The following is a 20,556-nucleotide window of genomic DNA, read 5'->3' on the forward strand; positions in this document are numbered from 1 at the left end:
AATATATATATATATATATACATATATATATATATATATGTATATATATATATATATATGTGGCCATCATAATGGTGCGAAGTGGTGCCACTCCACACGGGGTCATTTTATATAGTACAAGGGACTGAATCCCGGGCTTTCACACTGAGCTATATCCCCAGCCCTCTTTTTATACATATATTTTAAAATTTTGAGTCAGGGTCTCACTAAGTTGTTAAGTTTCCCAGACTGGGCTCAAGCTGGCCAGTCTCCTGCCTCAGCTTCCCAGAGTGCTGAGAGTTCAGGCGTGCACCACCACACTGGTCTTCCCCCGTCATTTTCACTCACGAGGATTCTCACCCTTCTCGTTCAGCTGACAAGGTGCTTGATTGCCTTATGATTGGCAGTTTCTGTGGCTGTACTTTAACCTAGGGCTCAGGGGAGGAGGGAAATGCTCTAGTAGGGAAGTCTGGGTGCCCCAGGGCAAGGCACTGGGCTGTGATCCCCAAAGGTAATTCCTTTATGGGGTACATGGGTGGAGGTGCTCACAGAGAGGAGCTGATCTGAGAGCCTCCATCTGCAGAGGAGGAAAGGGACACCCAGGGAAGTGGCCTGAACAGGGACCTGAGCAGACTGGGTGGGAGAGAGTGGCTGTGACACCAATCACTGTGCCTGGCTCAGAGAGACTCTGCCTGCTCAGGCCCCAGCCCAGTCACCCAAGGGCTGGGCTATAGCTTCCTGTGGCAGTGGCATGGAGAGATAGGACAGGAACAGGGGGCAGGAAGGAGGGGTCTCATCTGTGCACTCCAGAGATTTCATTTCTAAGACAGTGGTTCTCCTTCTGCAGCGTGCACAGGGATTGTGGGGAGAGCTCAGTCAGTAACAATACCGCCCTGGGCCACCTGCACAGTGGGGCTTCCATGGGGCTGGCTGGCCCAGAACAGGCACTTTCAGCCAGTGTTAGGTGACCTTGGCCTTGGCCACACTGGAATTACACCAAGGTCTCTTGGGCACAAAGTTCCTGGCCAAGGGGACTCTGGCTTGTCTTTGCTTCTGTGCAAATGTTGCCCCCTACCTCCGTTTCCTGTTGTGCGAGTCAGAATCTCCTTCCCCAGACTGATTTTGACTGGAGGGTATTTGGCTGCTCAGGAGTGCCCAGCTTTATCAGTACATCCCTCGTTGGTCTAGCACTGGGAGGAATAGTTGCACAAATGGATCGTCCCAGATACTAGGGTCCTACAGACATGGGTGGAGGGAGCTGGGATTGAAGGTCAGGGTATGAGGTCATTCCAGACCGAGAGGGGAGAAACGTAAACCCTCATTTTTTGCATGTGATAATGCACCAGAAAACCCTTTAGAAAGGCCAGTGAATAGACAAAATAACAAAGTCTGAAGATAGCACATTAACCTTGGCCAGGTAGCCTCAGCAAATGGCTTGAGGCTTCAGCAAGGTGAGTGCCCACTGCTGGGAACCAACTCCTCCATGGAAGCTGCCCACACTTCTGTGCTTCTTGCCCTGTGGCGGGTGAGCCACTGTGATACCTGAATTCCTATAGGTGGCACCTGGCCAGAGCGCAGAATAGATCAACAGTGGGAGAAAGTCATTCCCTTCTCAAGCTCACTGTCACACTCCCAATCCTGCCACAGGGTGGCGCTGGTCCATCTCCATCCTCCACAATTTGGATCTCCCTTCTAGCAAGAAATTATCTTCAGGCTCAGACTGTCAGCCTGAGGCCAGCAGCCAGCTAGAATTCTGTGACATCACTTTGCTTTCTTTGATTGTTCACTGATAGGAGAGACAATTCCTTTAAAAATAAATCCGTGTAGGTAGAGACAAGGAGATTCTGTTTAACAAAAGTATTAAGAAACCAGTTTGGGTTGTGGCAAATTTTCTGAAGATGGATTCACTCCTGACTAAGGTTTTGGAACCAATTGGTTAGTTATGTGGCAGGGCTTAACTTTCTCGTGTCTGGCAGTAGAGCTTCGGGGGCAGGGCAGGATCTTCAGTGGGACTTGACACTTCTGGTGCAGCCTGGGGGGGTTGTGCTGTCTTTAGGCTGGGCGTGGCATGCTGATCTAACCACAGCAGTTACACGCAGGGAAGCTAGCGTGGGGCAGGTGGGTTTGACTGGGTGCATCTTGGGTTGATTAGTTAACTGCTCTGCAGCTTAGTTTTTTTTATCTGTGAAAGGAGGGTGACACTGGTCCCCACCTCAGGTTGTTGGAAAGCTCAAATGAGAAAATGAAACATGTCACATGTGGAGACTTCACAACCGTTTGTCCTGCTATTATTATTACTATCATTAGCCATTATTGTCAGTGAGTTTGGAATTTTTTTTTTTCTTTTTCTTTTTGCAAACCCTTGAGTGCCACCTGGGGGAGGGGCAGAAGCAAGAGAACAAACTCAGCACAAAGTCTCCTGGAACTGGTTTGTCACACCAACCCCCTCCCCACCATTTTCCCTGGGATCTTTGCCAAGCCCCAAGCCAGGAAACCTTGTTATATTAATTATGAAGAAAAGCATGTTTTATTTAAAATGCCGGCTGCCGAATATTCTGCCACACTGTTTCACAGTGACAGCAGAATTGCTTTTGCATTTGGGAAACCCTAATGAATTTAGAATATAAATATATCTGTGTCTATATACACAGGCGATTTCCTGTGACCTGATTTCCCTAAATACCAGTGTATACCGCCAAAGCTAATAAGTTGAAGTCATGCTTAGGATCAGTTAAAAAAATGTATGAGAAGTTCAAGTTAAATTCAATCCCTCCCTTCTGTAGCAGACTGTAGATTAGAGCAAGAGGGAGAAGGACACCTCTCCGTCTCTCCTGGTCTGAAAGACTTTTGGGGTCTGAGAGCCTTGCAGGGGGCGGCTCAAATCCTACCATTAAAAGGCTTATTTGGTTTTGTGGCCCATGTGTGTTTTTGTGCTTGAATCAATTAGAGGCTGAGACTGGTCACTTGCCTGTCCCAAACTGGCCCCAGGACTTCCATAGCTTTGCGAGCAGCAGCAGACAAGTGTGCTCTGTCTCTCTCTGTGTCTCTGTGTCTCTCTCCTTGGCAGAACCGGACAGTGAAGGCACAGTAATCCAGTGGGAAGGGACCACAGGATCTGGGAGACTCTGAGTTCTCCTGATAACAGAACTGGCTACTCACCTCACAGTACTGTGCAAGATTATGTGAGCCCAGTGTGACCAGAATGTCTGATTTTTAAAAACTCTCAGAGAGCTGTATCTTTGAGTGAAATGCTCTGACTTCCAAATGCTGCCTGGCAACTAAAAGAAAGCTAAACCACTGTGCAGGCTGAGCTTCTGGCCAAACGAAGCCCAGGCTATGCACAGAGTGTACTCCATGCTGCTAAATTGCAACCTCGGGTCTCTATAACTGTTACTGTGGCTCTATACCTAGGAGTATTCTAGGGGTTATAGGTCCCAGAAATGCAAGCAAATAAGCATTTTAACATCAAGATGTCTTTGTTTGGGGAAGCCAGTCTCTGCTCCTTTCTAGGGATGAGTCAAGATAATCAGGGGAGGTCCAACAAGTCATCCTCTGGCTTCCAGCCCTAGGAGAGGTCAAATTCCATTTCAGCTACCCAGTGTGCCCCAAATCACTCCAAGAACTACAGCAGGGAGATTTCTGAGGCAGTCTCCATCTTTCTTATAGTAGACAAGAAGTTAGGTGGACCTGTGTCCCAGTCCTGGCCAGAAAGTTAGTTTAGCACTTCTGGGCTGATTTCGAATTCAGAGGGCAGGACTAACAGCACACAGCTGTGCTGGGGCTAGGTGTTAAAACCGATTAATGTGGAAAAACCCATGTAGAGCAGGAGAGAAAGATGCACGAAGGGAGCCCTGGACTTCGCAGCAATATTAGGCCCATATCTCTTTAAACAATAGACTAGTAGATATATAAAAATCTAAGTTAAAGATGATCCCAGAGAGCGGTCAGTATAATATTTGCTGCATGATCCGAATTCATGGAAGACTTCCTGGTGTCTTGCCAATAGGTAGCCATCATAGGTCCTGCAACCAACCTGTCTCCAGAGGGTCAGAGGCATGTGGGGTTAACGACATTCCACCCAGCACCCAGGGTCCTGGTCTGAGCTTCCTGTGCCCACCAGGAAGACCGTGCCCCTGATGCAATTTGGACCAAGACTCCCGGCCTACAGCCCAGAGCTCAGCTTCGCCACTTCACAGCTATGTGACTTGGAGCCAAGTTATCTGGCTCAGCATCTATAACACAGGAATTGTGACAGCGCCTACCGCTTCAGTTCCTGCTGGAGATGAACCCATCTGCAGAAAGCTCCTGGCCTAGCACTCAGGGCCCCTCGTTATGTGAGAGCAGTTGGTTATTATCTTTAACTACATCTGGCTATGTGGCTTCTGCCTCCTGATGATGTCCCAAACTCTCCAAAGCATCTGAGCGACTTGGCTACTTTCCCCCTGATGCCTGTGTGCAGGCCCATGCAATGTGAGCTGCCTACCCGACCACCTGTCTGGCACACATCTGGGTAAGAAAATATTCCAAAGCCCCAAATCCTCTCTTTGGAATTGACTAAGCTCATTGCCTGAAGGCTATCTCTCATATTTTCCCTTTTATCCATTATTGACTTATCATTTCATTGCTAACCCTAAAAATTCACTGGGGCTTGCAAAAAAGAGATTTTTTTCAGGACCATTATCCTTTTGTGAACTTCAAACAGACTGCATCAACCCTTCCCCTTGCCTGCAAACTTTAGGCTTAATTCCTTCCGACTAGTACTTTCTTTAGACCTCTCATGGGCCTCCGATAATTTCCACAGCCTTTCTCTAGACCTGTGGGATTTCTGCCACATCTCAGCCCCAGACAGCTAGCAAGCAATCAGGTGCTGCAGGGCCACGGTAGCAATCTGTAGTCACAGCCACCACACATATATAAGTCATGATTTGAAATGAAAACCCTTTCCAAAGATCACTTGGCAGCTTACTACATGTGTAAGAGAGGTGTCCGAGAAGTTTACTGAAAGAAGAAGAGAAGCTGTTGTCTTAAAAACATGCTAATGAGAACACCTGAGTTCAATCTGCTTTCTTCAAGAAATGCTGTATGGTACAAAATGGGAAATAAAACACATAGGCACTTAATACGAAGCAGAGGTTATGACTGTTACTTTGGTTCTCACCCCCTGCCCACTCTCTCCTCCATCTCCTCAATAAAGGGGAGCATTCTCTGATTTTTTTTCTTTTTAGAGAGAGGTTGTGTTCATTCTGGAAATTTTAAAGGAAAAGAGATAACATTTAACAAGAGCCACATGCGTGACCTCGTCTAATCGTGACCTCCAGATCTGTGAGAGATTAGTACTTGGTTTGCAGGTGAGGACACTGAGGCTCAGAGAGATTGTGTTACTGGCCCAACATCCCCCAGCCATGGTGTGGCAAAGCTGAGATTTGATTCTTGCATCTAAGTCTCACACTCATGCCTCAGCCACAGCTGGTGTGGGACTGCCAGGAGCCTGAGTTCCTGTTGAAGGCCCTCCTTCCTTTGTCCACAGAGATCCAGCTGACACTTGGGCCTCAAGGGCACACAGAAAGAGTCCACTCATCTCGAAGGTCTTCCCATTGGAGACCCTCTGATGCCACTTCCCTTCCCTCTCAACACAACCCACGCTGGGCTCCTGTTCACCTCTGCCCTGACAGATCCGCTGTGAGAAAAATGAGGAAAAGGACTGACCATGAAGCTTCTCCCTAAATCTAATCCAACTAAGAAAAGCCTCTGCCAGGTCATTTGTAGACAGCAGGATTCCCCTGGAAGGCCAAGCATGACAGATCTCATCCTTGGGTGGGCCCCAAATGGCTGGGAAACTGGCCGTGCATATGTCAGCACTGGCACATAAATCTGTTTTTCTGAGGAGAGAGTCTGTGACTTTCAAAGGCTTCTCAAAGGGGTTTCTGAGATCTGTGCTAGGTTACAACCAAAAGGTTAGGGGGTTTTCTTGACCCAGTCTCCTTTGAGGGGAAGTGTTCATGAAGGCTGTGCTCCCAGAGGGCTCAAGTCTGATGTAAACCCCTATGGAATGAACAGCTTGGCAGCAGCTCAAGCTGTAGGCCCACGTGTGGTCTTGTAGACAGAAGTTTCAGCATGACAACCTGCCTTTCACAGCTCCCAGCCACACTAAGTGGTCATCCTAATAACTTCAGGTCCTCCATCCACAGGTATCTGAGGAGAACACTTACCCCGGCTGCACACTTTCCCATCAGGACAATCAACAGCAGAACCCGGAGCTCAGACATCCTGGCAAACATCACAGCAGTTTGAGGCCTCCTGGTTTGCTTTCAGTGTGATTTCTTTTGTTGTCTGTGCTTTGAGGGGTGGGTGACAGTCTCTAAGGGTTCAGGAACAAATGAAGAGGATGCAAATTATTAACTAGGCATCAAATACTGTTTAATGTTTAATGTTTTGCAAACCAACTATCTTGGTTAAACAAATGGCAACTTTGGGGCTGCGCTGAGTCATGGGGTATTTTCTCTTCTGGGAAGAAAATCTCCAAAGAATGTGGCCAAACAAAGGTGCTCAAGGGATGTGCTGAGCTTTGAGGGCAGAGGGCCTGACGTACCTCAGCCGCAGGATGAAAGGGGCGGCACCTGTCTCAGGCCTCTGCCTCTCTTCATTTGGGGAAGATGTCAATAGATTTCCGATTCATCAAATCTCAAACAGAATTACAGCACAGATGGGCTCCTAATAACATCACACTTTATATTCATGAAAGATAAATTAAAGGATGCAAAACTGCTATTGACAAACATTGATTCGAGGCCCTTTGAAGTGTTGCCTCCACTTCCTTGTTGGCTTCCAAAGTTTTCTTTTCAATCTCATTACGTAACGTTTTTACTTTTTAATTATTTTCCTCCTTTCATTGGAGTCTTTCTTTGATCAATGGGAGGGAAAAAAACATTATGCTTAAATAGCAGGACAATTGTTCCTTATTTAGCTACACTGGCCACAGGGAGAGTTATATAAAGCAGCAATTACCTATGAAGCATGGGTTCTTGTGGACCCAGCTGATCTTTTTAATAACGTGGCCTTGAGCCCCTACAAACACCTGACCACCACAGTAATGTGGGCACCAGGAGTCCTTCAGACTCAAGACCTCCAGGCAGGTCCTGAGCTGCCACCAGAGAAGTGATGTGTGTACCTGTGCCTCCTACCCATCTCCTTCCTCCTCTGCCATCCTCACTTGGCACTGGACAGGGTTCAAGAAGATTCCCCACAGTAGAGATGAGGAACTGTGATTTGCCCCACTCACGGGACAGGTTGTGGGTTCACTGATTTTCTTCACATAAAAAGAATTTTCAGAAAGTGTCAGTTGGAGCACAGAGATTTATTAGGCAGACGTTTAAAAGTACACTCTCAAAGAAATACAGCGCAGGCTCTCAAGAGGGAGAGAGGCCCTTGTGGCCTGGAGCTGGGTATAGTTCTAGGAACTTGGGGGTATCCCTTGGGGGTGTCCTAAGTGTCCAGTTTTGCTTAATTGGTGGGCTATATGAAAATGCAAACCATTTTACATGTGTTGGAAGCCGAGGGCTGCTATCCTCTTAGTAGTGTACTTCCTGAGAATGGATGTTGGAAGAAAGCCCTGTTTATCGGTGAAAGGGATACATCCTGGAGACTAGTTTATAGGCTTCTTGTCTTTAAGGTTCTTAGGAGCTTTTCCTGGAAGGGAAAAAAGTTGTAAATAAATTTTAGGTCTTAAAGTTACAGTTTTTTTTAAAGTGCATTGTTAATATTACAATTGCCCCTATCTCCTTTCTATCTATATATTTTTTATTCTACCTCAAGACTGCTCAGTGGTTTCTCCCATCTCTGGAAGCCAGGTTGTTACATGGAGGACCTCACTGATCCCAGCCCAGGAGAAGACCAAAGTGAATGTCCCAGCCACCAGCTGGGCGCAGAAGGACCAGCCACATTACCACTTTACTGCCTAGGTAACTCTAAATTTGCTTTCTTTTCTCCACTTATTTTGTCTCCACCCTACTCAAGGCAGCAAGAACTCCCTTCCAGTCCAAATCTAACTGACTTCTATAGTACATGCATTTGCTATACTCTTTTTCCAGAACATTCTTCTCTAACCTTATCCTATCTTCCCAGTCCTTACTCCACCCTTGTCTCTGTTCTTCATGCTAACCCTAACCACTGATGGGCAAGTCAATTCAGTTAACACACCCAATTTATGCATCTTTTAGGTCTTAGCCCAAACATTTTTTCCTCAAAATCCATATGTGTATTTTTCCTTCATAGCATTTATCAAAGTCTTAATGATGTTCCTGTATTGCTAATTCCTTCATATTTGTTTCACTTGAGCTCCATATTAGACCGGATACCCCTGAAGACAGGTTTCTGTTTCCATTACCACAGAATTTCTGGCATAGACATCTGGCACTTGATAGGCACTCAGTAAATTTATGTTGGATGAAATGAACAAAGGAGAGCTTATTTTATGAAAGTAACAGTTGGCCATTTTATATCCAGGATACCTTTGCTGGGGTAGCCCACTCAATGTGAAAAGAAAAATGATGTTTAAAAAAAACCCCGAAAGTATTTGTAGCATTTGTGGTTCATTTCTAATGATTCATGAATACTACATTAATATTCTTCAGGTATTCTTTGGAGGGCTCCTGTGAGCTGGGCACTGGCAGCACAGGGATGAAGGAGGCCGATCTGAACTTCATGTGGAGGAAAAACATGCTCTGGTTCAGGATGAGAATAAATTGTTAATTTTTCTTTATGATGAGCAAGAAAAAAGCAAGATGGAAGGTGATAGAACAGAAATCCTCATGGGTGAGGAGTTTCCACAGACTGGGTGGTACAACAGTAGCTCAGAGTGTCATTGGTGTAGACTGGGGATTGTGTGGGTAGTCAAGAGTCAGCACACGAGGAGGCAAAGCTGGAGTCTCCCTAGCATCTGCACAGTCAGTAAAAAGCAAAAATGGAAATGTTCAGGCAAGTCAGATCACGAAATCAACCCTGTGACAGAGGTGCCTCTTTTCCCCTCCACTGTTTTATGTACTAGTGACCTTCTGACTTGGTGAAGAGATTCTGAGAAAACAACCCAGAAGCTTTTCTTCCTGTGTCAACAGGAAGTGACCCAGGAAAGTTTGCTGCTCACTTTTGTCATCTGGATTAATTTTCTTGTTGTGTGATCTTCCCTTTATTTCAAGCAAAAAGGGAGCAATTTTTCTCTTTCGGTTCCGAACTACAGGCTTCCCACGCATTGTCTTTTATTTCCCTGAACTTTTGTTATCATGACAATGTGAAATTCAATAAATTTCTCTGCTGAGTCCTAAAGGACAGAAATCTCTAAAAGACACTTAATCCCTTTCATTCAGGAGGACAAAGGGGCTGGTTTATCATGTCATATGTTTTTATCTGGGGAGTTGGAACAAACCTACCTGGGGTCTCTAGCTTTTAAATCCAAACATAGAGACTTCTGTGCTCATCCTGGTGGGGCATCAGATGGTTCAGATCACTGTTCTCTGAATGCTTGGGGTGACAGTTTCTCATGTGTTGGGTTACACACCATGAGTAGAGCTCCTGTCCCATACAGCTGGCCTTGGAATCTGGTTTTCTAATGGGTAGATGCCTCCACACTTAGGAAAGGCATCCTCCCAGTGCCCTGGACAGGCCCACCTTTGATGTACTGGCTTAGGGACACTTTCTAACAGATGGTTGGGCCTGAACAGTTTACATTTGTTTTTCTGCCGTCACAGTGCTCTCCCTCCTCATCCTTGTCATGGGAGCCCACAGAGAGGCAATCAAACTCGGCAGTCTGGATTCAATGCAGAGGGGGCTCTGCCAAGCCCCTCTGGCATGTAATCTTTAGATTAGTCATTGATTCTCTCTCTGGGCCTCCATTTCTGCTCAGAGAAGGAGTGACCACCTTCTTGAGAAGGACCCTTACCTTTTTGGGCTTCTAGAGGGTCAAGCTCAATAACATTTTCTGAAAGTTCCAGAAAGTAAATATTTCAGGTCTTTTCTGGTCATTCAGTTTCTGTTGCAGCCTCCCAGTTCCACTCTGGCATCACAAAAGCAGCCTCAGGTGGTCATTCTGCAAAGAAGCATGATTGTATTCCAATGCAGCTGTGTCTGCAAAAAAGGGCTGCAGTTTGCAGACCACTGCAGCAAGTGACATGGAAACAACCAAAGCCATGCGCAAGTCAGGGCAGTGGGGGATGCTGGAAAACAGGACAGGGGACCCTGGGCTGATGTCACACTGCCATCCTCAGAACCTACCCACAAAGCACTCAGCATTCCCTCTGGACAGCATCAGACAATGGCCATACTCTGACCATTCAGTCATTCATTCCACGAGTGTTGGCTGAGTGTCTACTCAGAGCCAAGCTGTGCTCTAGAGACTGAAGAAGACCAAGCTCCGGCCATGTGGGGAAGCCTTCTCTCAGAGTCACGAGGTTGATCTCCAGGTAGATTTCTAAAGTCGCCCCTGATCAAAGATCCCATGCTGCAGGGAAAGGTCTCTGGTCTTTCCCATCATTCCCATGGTGCCTGGCCAGATCCATTAACTTCCAGGGGGTCCTACTGTGAAGGGAAGAAGCAGAGAAAGTGCCTTGCTGACCTCCATGGGATGGGTAACCTTGCCCTCTTGGCCCAAGGCCCCCAGCTAGTTCATACAGTCATATTCACAGGAAACACCATGGGGTGTGCACCATATGCTCTGACCCATAAAACTTCAGGATGCCCCTTGCCCTTGAGGAAAACAGCATTCACTGGGCAGCTTCTATATTTCAGGCACTTTTATGGTCCTGAGCTCATATTGATCATTTTTTAAATAGTACTGGAGAGCCCAGGGTCTTTTTACTGATCTTCATTCCTGGCCCTTTTTTATTTTTAATTTTGAAACAGGGTCATGCTAAGTTGCCCAGGTGGGATTCAAACTTGCCATCCTCCTGCCGCGGCCTCCCTCAGTGCTGGAATCATAAGCATGTGCCGTCACACCTGGCTCCATATCACTCTTCATGACAATGGTGAAGGTGATTTGGTCCATTTTGCAGTTATAACAAGTGAGGCTCAGAGAGGTTTTGAACTTGCCCAAGTCCATGTAACCTGAAATAGGGTCAGGATCTGAAGTGTTACTGTCCCTTGTGGACTCCCAGGGCTTGGGACAGTGCCATCTGAGCACTTATAGAGGAAAATTTATCCCAAAGCAAAATCTGTGCATCACCTAATGACTCCCATTTTCTCCCCTTCCTCATTGTCACTTATTGAGCTGGCACGTGGGCAGTGTTGTTTGAAGAAATCACGTCCTTCCGAGAACAGAAGTCACACCCTCTTAGGCTGGGTGTTCTGGGAGGTAGAGTCACTGGTATTTGTGCACAGGAAGCTTGCTGGGAGCAGGGTGCTCTTAGGATCCTCAGCATGCAGGAGAGAGCGAGGGAGGGTGGCCAGACTGGGCAGAGGAGAGTTGGGGTGTGGTACTGCTGCAGAGTCACCGTCCCAACCTGAGTGAAGGGGGTTGTACCCTGTCCTGGGATGTCCCATCCCTGTTTATGGGGACCCTGTGGAAGGGGCATGGCTTTGGGCCACTGACTTTCATGGAGGGAATTCTCAGAGAGGATCTCAGCCGAAACCTCAGCATCCCATGCCTAGTAGCTGAAGAAAAGGTGCCCGGCTTGAAGGAGGGACCTGGGAGCACATCACACAGCCACGGTCAGCTGGCAGTGTGTTCGGAACCCCTCAGGACCAAATGCCCGATTCAGGAAAGCTGAATGGCTCAGCCAGAGTCCAAATAAAATCTCTAGTCTACGTGTGGTCTAAGCAGAGATGTCTGGAGCCACACACGAGGCCAGGCTGATCCTCAGGCAGTAATGACAGATGTTCAGTTAGATTAATCAATACCAAGGAGAAAACCGGGATGCCATTATGGAAACCATAAACCTGCACAGTTATTAAACAGAGCTACAGATTTATAGCTTGAATTCTTACTGGCCAAGGGGAAAAGAGAAATGTGATCATTTGGTATGATTTATATCATACTTAAGTCAATTTTATAGAAAAATAAAGTTATTTTTCTCTCTCCTGGTCAATTCCAGGTGCACTTTGATTTTCTGAAAACCTTACAGCCTGGTGAGCAGAGATGGGACTTGGCTAGACAGACTGGTGCTCCCCACTGACACAATGAAACCCCTTAATTCCATGCGTCCCTTTGGAGTGGCCAGGAGATGTGGGCCCCTCTGTGGGCAGTCAGAGGCCCAGATGAACCTGTGACATTTGCTCCATCCTCAGATGCTGGTGCTGAGTGTCTGGCACACAGTAGAGGTTCAGGCATTGCCATCTGGGGGATGGACGGAATGAATAGCCTCTCCTATATCTTTCCAACTTAGAAATGGCACAGACCACACACACAGTTTTGCCAGCTGGAAACTGGGAAATCATTACTAATCTCTTCCTTTCTTTCCTCTCCTCAAACCCACATCACAGGCTTGTGCCTACCTCAAGAATGCATCTCACATCTTTCTAGCACTTTCCATCTCCGCTGCTTCCACCCAAGTTCAAGCATCCCCCAATCCCTTCCCTGTAGCAGCCCCCGCCACTGCCTGTTTCTACTCCTGCCCCCTGCTTAACTCATTCTGCAGGATCCAGTACGATTCATCTTATACACACTTAATCAGGTCATGTCACATCCCTGTTGAAAATTCTTCAATATTTTCCCTTTGCACTTTTAATAAAACCCCGGATTCCTACTGTGACCCCGCTTAATATGACTCATATTTATTTCTCCAGCTGCATTTTGTTCCCCATAAATCCTGGAGCATGACTGTTGCTTTCATTGTATGTTTATCCTCTCATTCTGGACCTGTATAAAGTAAGCAGCAATAGTGTTTGTTGGAGAGATGGATGGATGGATGGATAGATGGATGGATGGATAGATGAACAAATGGATAAATTGGGGGATTGATGGATGGACTGATGGGTGGGTGGGTGGATGGATGGATGAATAGTTGGATGAATGGGTGGATGGATGGATTAACAATGAATGGGCAGTCACATTTGATAAGAAGACAGAATCCCCTCTCTCAGCCCAGCCCTGGACTCCAAATTCAGAGGCACCTCTCTTAGGTTATGAACCCTGGCCTGGAGTCATGGGTAGGTCCAGCTTCTGTGATCTATGACCCCTGGAAAGTTATAAGAATCACTGAAGGTGCACAACTGTGTAGCCTCTGAGGGCAGCCCCGCCTGGTAGGAATCCAGCACCTCAGGACTGCCATGCGGTAACTGATCCGCCCATTTGTACTTGTTTCTTGGCTTTAATCTTTCAGCATGGCTCCAGACTTCACTTGCATTGTAAATCTTCTCTGTTTAGCAATTGTCTATGGAAGAGAGAGAGAGTGTGTGTTTCCTGATCTTCCCTGGCCCATCAATAAGCTCTGCAAAGCACAGAATGCTTCCTTGGATCTCCAGGCTTACAAAGAGCCATCACCTGGGCTTTGTGACGCCTCTTGTTCTAAATGCATCTTTGATTTATTAAACATTTTGGAGTAAAATTCTGCATACATTTTGCATGTTCAAAAGTCCCCACCTCCTTCCTTCAGTGTAATAGAAAACCTGAAAGAGAGGCGGGATCTTGAGATTGTCTCTTTCTGTCTAGACTTATTGACTTTCTGAATACAATATGCTGTGATGTTTTCAAAAGCCTTTTTACTTTTGGGGAAGGGAGACCTCTGAGCACATATCTAAAGTATAATTCCAGACACTGCCTGGCACTGCCGTCTTCCCTAAGCACATTTGCATGCTAGCTCTGTATTGTACTAGCAAAATCCTGGGTTAGCATCCAAGAGTGCCAAGAGAAAAGCTGTTTACTGGCCGTGTGATCTTGGGCAAGTTGGTTAACCTCTATGAGTCTATCTTAAATAAACTTTGTGTGGGTTAAATGAGATGATATATGCAAAAATGCCTGACATAGTGTAGGCCCTTCACTTGTTTTTACTTTACCTTACTCTCTTCTTTTATATCATTTAATTTATTTCATATTTCTTATGGACACTATATCTTTCTCCAAAGTGGCATGGTAGTGAAATTTAAAAAAACAAACCAAAAGTAATGAAATTTTGTTGAAAAATTAGAAAAGAGCAGAAACAATAACAGCAATAACAATAACAATACATGCACAGGGCTGAATGACTCATTTCAGGAGTAGCCATTGTGTGCTGGGTACCCCGGCATCCTGTGAGGCACAGAAGCTCCTCCCTCTGCAGAGAGCCAGATCAGGCAAATCCACAGACACCCAAAAGCTGGCTCCCTGCTGAGGCCAACCCCAGACACACCACACACCAGGTGCATGGGAAGGTGCATCTGGAGAGTGATAGTGAAAGTGCATTCTGACAGCCAGCACTGGACAGCTGTCCCTCACCCTCGCCACATCCTCCATCCTCAGGCTGCCCAGCAAAACCACTGCCGCCTGGGTGACTGCCTTCTCCTTACCAATGTGTCTGTGGCTCTGCGGGTAGAGACAAGAAGACAGACCTCAGCCGCAGTCCTCTCCTCGGGGCCACGGTGTCCTGATCATATTGATACAAACCTTGCTACCACAGGGGCTAAGATGGGTTACGAGCAGAGTGATTGGACCCAAACCAGCACATCTGAGTGCTCTGAGGTTGTTTGCTAAGTGGTCCATTCTCCAGGGCATCGAAGACAAATTGGAACTTCTGAAGTTACTATCAATTTACACCAAGAGCCCAGTTCGTTGGCATAAAGGGTAATGAAAAGGCATTTTGCTGATGAAATGAGCACTCTTTAAGGCAGACGGCGGACTGAAGTGATGCAGGTAACTGCCCCAGTCTAAGCCAGGTAAAAGAATTGGAAGAGCTGGCTGCCGAGTATCTATAGCTTGGACTTTCAGACCTAGACTACTTGTTGCAGCTGGCCCTGCTGCTGAGCTGTAAGGACGCAGTGACCCTTTGCCTAAAAGTGAGTGCCAAGCTGCTCTCCTGCCTCTTTGCACACCCCACAGAGCTGCTCTTCTTGTGAAGCCCCCAGGCTGAGAAGTGGATGGACAGCTTCTGTTTCTCCCAATTCTCAGAGATCCCTGTTGTTTCCAAAAGAATGGGATAGCTCTTGACTGTACAGGTGGCTTCACTCAACTTACAGCCTACAGAGTAGTTGCTATAGCTCCTTCTATGTGGCACGGCCCTCCAGCACTAAGCCATAGGTGCCCTCTGACATAATCAGAGAAAGACCAAGTGTTAGACCTTTGGAACAGACAACACAGGTCAGAGAATCCAAGAAGAGGATGTCTGGACAGTGTGGCCAGAAGATACACTTGGCCTCTAGGAATTGAGGTTCATTTTTAGTACCCTCCTGCACCACCAACTTTGGGCCCCTTGGCACATGAACAACTTTCTAGAGCCTCTGTTTTCCCAATGGTGAAATGTTGAAGCATCTGACCAAGGTTGCCAGTGCTGCTGTGCTTCCTAAATGCAATTCCCTTCCCAAATGTAAGGGCTCGTTGTTTCTTTGCCCTGGCTGATCATCCTGTTCTCTTCATTGCTGAGTATTGATCTGTGTGCTGTCACCCCGCCCCTGTTTGTGAATTTGGCACTTATCAGTTGGCGTAACAACACGTGATTTTTTTCTGCTATTTCCCCTTCTCAGAGATTCACTCTGTCCTCTGACCTGCTGACTGTGACTCTCTAGCTTCCAAAGACTGGCCTGCCCTCTGCAGAGGGCCCAAGAGAGTGGTTCATCTGCTTGTGCACCACTCAAATGGCTTTCACCCCTGTCCTCTCAGCCCTTCCCTCGTAGGACACCTGGGGCTCGGGCCCTCAGCATCCTTTCCTGGACCAATGCAGTAGTCTCCAGCTGCTTAGCTCTGCCTTGAAACCCAGACTTTACCCTGCCAGATAAGCTGTCTTCTAAAATGTCAATCTAGTGTGTCACTCTGCTTCAAGCTCATCAGTGGTGCCTCACTGCATATAGGACAAAGTTCAAGCCCAATGAAGTGACACAGGAGACTCCACGATCTGGCCCCTGGTGGATTTTGCTTCTCTCTTTTCCTACGTGGCTTTATTCCCCATGCCATCCCCATTCCACCTTATCTGATATCTTCATTTATTTACAATCATATTTTCTTCCAATAGAATGTTCTCTCCACCTCTGGTGTTTAGAGAGTCCCACTCTTTCCTCTTTAAAAGCGCAGATTGGGAGGGGGGCATCTCCTGTGAGAAGCTTTCTTCCTTTAGAATTTGGAGGCAACTCTGTACCCTGAGAACTCCAGGGGCATCTTGCCTATGTGTGGCCTTAAGACTTTGGTGTGCCATTCCTGAGGATACTTCAGGGCTGAGACTATGATTCTTTTGTGTTTGGATCTCTGGCACATGGCACACAGTAGGTGCTTGTTACGATTTATGTCTAGATGTCTCTCCTTAAAGCCTAATGTGATCAGAGGTGAGGCTTTTTCAGAGATGGCTAAATCAGAATGTATGGTGCTGGGATTAAGGGTATGTGATTATTAAATTACTCCATTGATTGGTTTGGCATCACCCCACTCCTGGTACCAAAATCTGTATCAGTCAGTATCTACTAGAGAAACAGCTGTTACACAAGATATACAAATATATATGAATTTACAAGATTGGTTTTCAATGGCTACCTACAGAGCTGGGTGAGGAAGAGTCCAGAGGGTCTGCCTGCCACTGGAGAATACAGTTTAAGGAAATGTTAAATGGTCATCAAGTTGATCATGGGTACATTGTGGTGTATTAAGTAATGGCCAACTTGGAATGCCCAGCTGAACTGAGTCAACGTGGTTCTGAACATGGAAGACCCACCTGAGGATTGTTGTCAATAGCATAAAAAGAGAACTGGTGGGGAAGATCATATGCTGTTGATTTTCCTGGGGATGCTTGCTGTGGCTGGTTTTCCTGATGTGAACTAGGCTGTTCTAGTTGTCAGAGGAATTCATGTCTTTGCTGTTTCTGAGGATGGCTGCTGTTCTCATTAGGGAAGCCCTGGTCTTCACCCTGAGCTTTGCTTCCTGACTCTGGTGCAGATCCCTCAGCCTTGTGGCACAGATCCTTTTCTCCACTGGTGCAAGCTTTCTAGCTTCCGCCACTGGCCTTTAGGCCTTTCTAGTGCAGATCCTGAATAGAGACTTGCATGAGACATTGCTGTGGGCTTTAAGCCTCTGATTGGACTTGTGGAGGACACTGACTTGGGCTCTAGGCCTTTTGTTGGTCTTGTACGAGATATTGCTGTGGGATCCAGGCCCTGAGTTGGATTCTTTGGATCTTTAGCACATGGACAGATTTCCTTCACTCCTCTGCATTTAACTTTTTTGGTGGATATTATAAAATAGTCCAATAAATTATGTGTCCTGTAACAAATCTATTCCCTTGCAAACCCTGACTACAACAGAATTTGGTAACAGAAAAGTGGGGTTGTTTCTGTGACTATACCTGACCACGTGGTTCAGGAGCCTTTGGGAATGGTTTGTGGGAAGAGTTTGGAAAGGTTTGGAGAGGCCAGCTGAAAAAGTAGAGATTGAACACATGAGGCTGAACTGTATGGGAGATTTTGGTAAGAGCTCAGAAGACCAGAAAGCCAGGGTTAGAGGTTTCTGCTGGGAAGAAGGACTTCATTGGCTGCTGGACTCCAGGTTGTGTATATTATGCCTTGGCAGAAAGTTTGTCTGAATTTTGCTCATGTCCAGAGACTTTGCCTGATACTGAGAATAAGGGCAATGGACTAAGTAATCTGGCAGAAGAAATTTCAAGGCAGTCTGATATTGAGGCAGTGGCATGGCTACTGTTGGGGGCTTTTAGCTAGATTTATGTTGAGAATCAAGAGCGAACAGCCCAGCAGAATGATTTAAAACATTTTGAGTTCAGCCAGAAAGGAAGCTCCAGTAAAGTTATGGCCTGCAAAGATGGAATAGAGGAGATCTTGATTGCTGAGAAGGAACAGGAGAATAAAAAAAGATGGCCTGAGGCTTCATTAACATCAAAAGAAGCACCAGGACTCCATCTTCTGCAGCTTCAAAAGTGAGACTTGGCTTTGAGAAGAGAGCTCCAGTGCACCATGTTCCAGATTGGCAGTGACGTAGAGAAGTTGTTCCACTGAATTTGGTTCGTGGGCATTGGACCCCGACAGCAAAGAGAAGAGGAAGTCTGACTACTGCTCCAGGTGGCAGCAGACCTTGGCATCATCCATGTGGTGCTGGTTTTAGGTGAATACAGAATCAAAAAGTTGGGCTGGGGGGCGTCAGGAAGGCTTCCACCCAGATTTCAGAAGAAGGCCTGTAAGGCCAGGCAGGGTGTCCCTGAGAGGGCAGCATGTGAAGCTGTGAGTGTGAAGCTGAAGGTGCAGTAGAGACCCCAGGAGATTGGAGAAGCCAGGAACATGGATCATGTGAGGAAAAATGGAGCAGAGCCAGCCCCAGAGAGAAGCCCTGAGAGCTACAAACACTGGCAGTGCTTAGGGGCGGAGCCACCCAAGCCCTTTGGAGTTTGCAACTTGCCGCAGGTTGCCCAGGGTGCTAGACATGAAACTGTGGGATTTGTTTGCCCTGCTGGCATTTGGACTTGCTTCAGTCCCATTACTTTCTATTCCCATTTGTAACTTTTGGAATGAAAATGTCTACTTTGTGCTATTGAATGTTGGAAGTATTTGTCTTTCTTATCATTTGCTGAGGGGCTTGCAGCTGAGTTTGCCTTAATTCTCAGAGGCAACTTTAGATGGACTTTTCAGCAGTGCTGAAAATGTTAGGACTTCTGCAACTCTTCGAGATGGACTAAATGCTTTTGCATAAAGACATGTGATGAGTCTTTGGGGGATAAGGGCAGGATGTTATGGTTTGTGTCTAGATGCTCCCCCAAAGCCACTTGTGGTCATAGAGCTTTTTCAGAAGTGGCTGAATCTAGAGTGTGTGACGCTGGGATTAAGGGTGTGTGATCACTAACTCAGTCCCCTGATTGGTTTGGCACCACCCTAATCCCAGTAGTCTGGATAAGATAAAAGGGGCAGAAAGGCACAGTTAAGGTACCTTGCTGCTTTGCTCCCTTCAGTGCACCATGAACTGTTGCCTCTCTGTCACCCTGCCTTGGAGCCAGACGATTATGGATTGAAACCTCTACAAACTGTGAGCTAAGTAAACCTTTCCTCTTTTCACTTTGGGTGTTGAGTATTTTGTCTTAGCAATGAGAAAAGTAACTAACCCAGTGCTCAGTAGTTGTCTGCTGACTGAAATGGTGGTGTACACAACACCTTAGAGGTGGGTGGGGTAACAGGGATCTCAGAGGGGCTTTTGGAGGGAGAAAAGTGGACCTGGGAATGCAGGCTTGGAGGTAACAGTAGTGCCCTCTGCAGACAGCAGGTCCCCAAATCCAGACTGAGTCAGATATTTAGCCTTGACATCTATCCTTAGAGCTGAGTCAACAGAAGGGCAGCGACAGCCAATAAATAAAATCAGCATTAGTCAGTGGCCCATGGAAATTGATTCTCACAGACAGAGGCCTGCCTTGACCACTACTTCTCAGTTTCTGCTCAGACCCACCCCTCCCACTGGCTCCCACCGAGATCTTCACTGCAGGCCCATCTTGAGGCAGGCTGTTCATGAGCAGGAGTAATGGAGTTGGAGAGGTCAAGGATTGCATCTTGGGGCCCCCATTTTATAGGCCAATGATCTGGGTCTGATTATTGACCCTTTGAGACTAATAAAGCCAATCAGATTAGTCAATACATGATGGTCTTGGTCCAGTACTTTGGTAGTAGTAAGCCCTCGATCAATGTAGTGCAGTGATTATTTTTATGGGCTACTTAAGAGAAAGACGTTGAACAATCACAAATATACACACTTATTGCAGGAGAGAATTATTAATGTGCTCTGGAGAGCATCCTGATGGCTCTTTGAGGAAGCTGACATTCCATTCCCTCTCATGTGTACTTGAAGAAATCACTATGAAAACCATTAAACAGACATCTGGCTTGCTTTCTAGAAGAAAGAAGAAAACTACTTATCTTCTGCAAGCTAAGCTCACTTTATGGTTGGGTTTAAGAATTTGTGGTCACATAGAAGCCAACAGACCCTAGAAATCCTTGGGAGTCTGGGTCTCTTTCTAGATGAGTTTCTCCCAATGCTTCCTCATGTATCCAGTTCTCTGGCATCTTTACAGAGGTCTTTGAGACATTTATACCAGAGTGAGCACCATCCCCAGAGAGAGGTGTGCGAACATGGAAAGTTGTCAGAAGTCTCCCATTTTCTGAGAAATCATTAATTCAACAATCTTTGTCAGACAAGTAGTTGGTTCCTTGTTTTACACACAGGCAGGCGAGTTTGAGGACTCTTCAGCCTGACTGGCAGGAACAGGTTGTTTATTTTCCAATTCTTCCTTCAGAAATATCATGCTGGCAGTGTGAGATCTGCCATGTGGGAAGATTCGTAACACAGACACTGGCAAATGCTACAAGATCAGGGCTTCTTATTCACCTGAAGGGCAGCTGTTTAAAGTTCGCCAGCAAATCCCACACCCACTAGAAATGGGAAACAGATCAAGCAACTCTCTTGGTGTGATAGAGCACAGCAGTTTAGAAGGCAAA

General features: G+C 46.5%; 1 protein-coding gene across 2 annotated transcripts in view; it reads right to left on the reverse strand.

The window, feature by feature from the left end:
* The window catches only part of Habp2 (hyaluronan binding protein 2), a 30,040-nt gene extending 23,695 nt beyond the window's left edge, over positions 1–6,345 (reverse strand). For both annotated transcript variants that reach the window (XM_010634604.2, XM_010634605.2), the window contains exon 1: positions 6,189–6,345. In XM_010634604.2, the coding sequence (XP_010632906.1) occupies positions 6,189–6,257 (69 nt within the window). In that variant the 5' untranslated portion in view covers positions 6,258–6,345. The remainder of the gene's footprint in view (positions 1–6,188) is intronic.
* Between the last annotated feature and the right edge of the window lie 14,211 nt (positions 6,346–20,556).

The sequence above is a fragment of the Fukomys damarensis genome, unplaced genomic scaffold (assembly GCF_012274545.1).
Source record: "Fukomys damarensis isolate Sample0158 unplaced genomic scaffold, DMR_v1.0_HiC HiC_scaffold_8, whole genome shotgun sequence".
Lineage (NCBI taxonomy): Eukaryota > Metazoa > Chordata > Mammalia > Rodentia > Bathyergidae > Fukomys > Fukomys damarensis.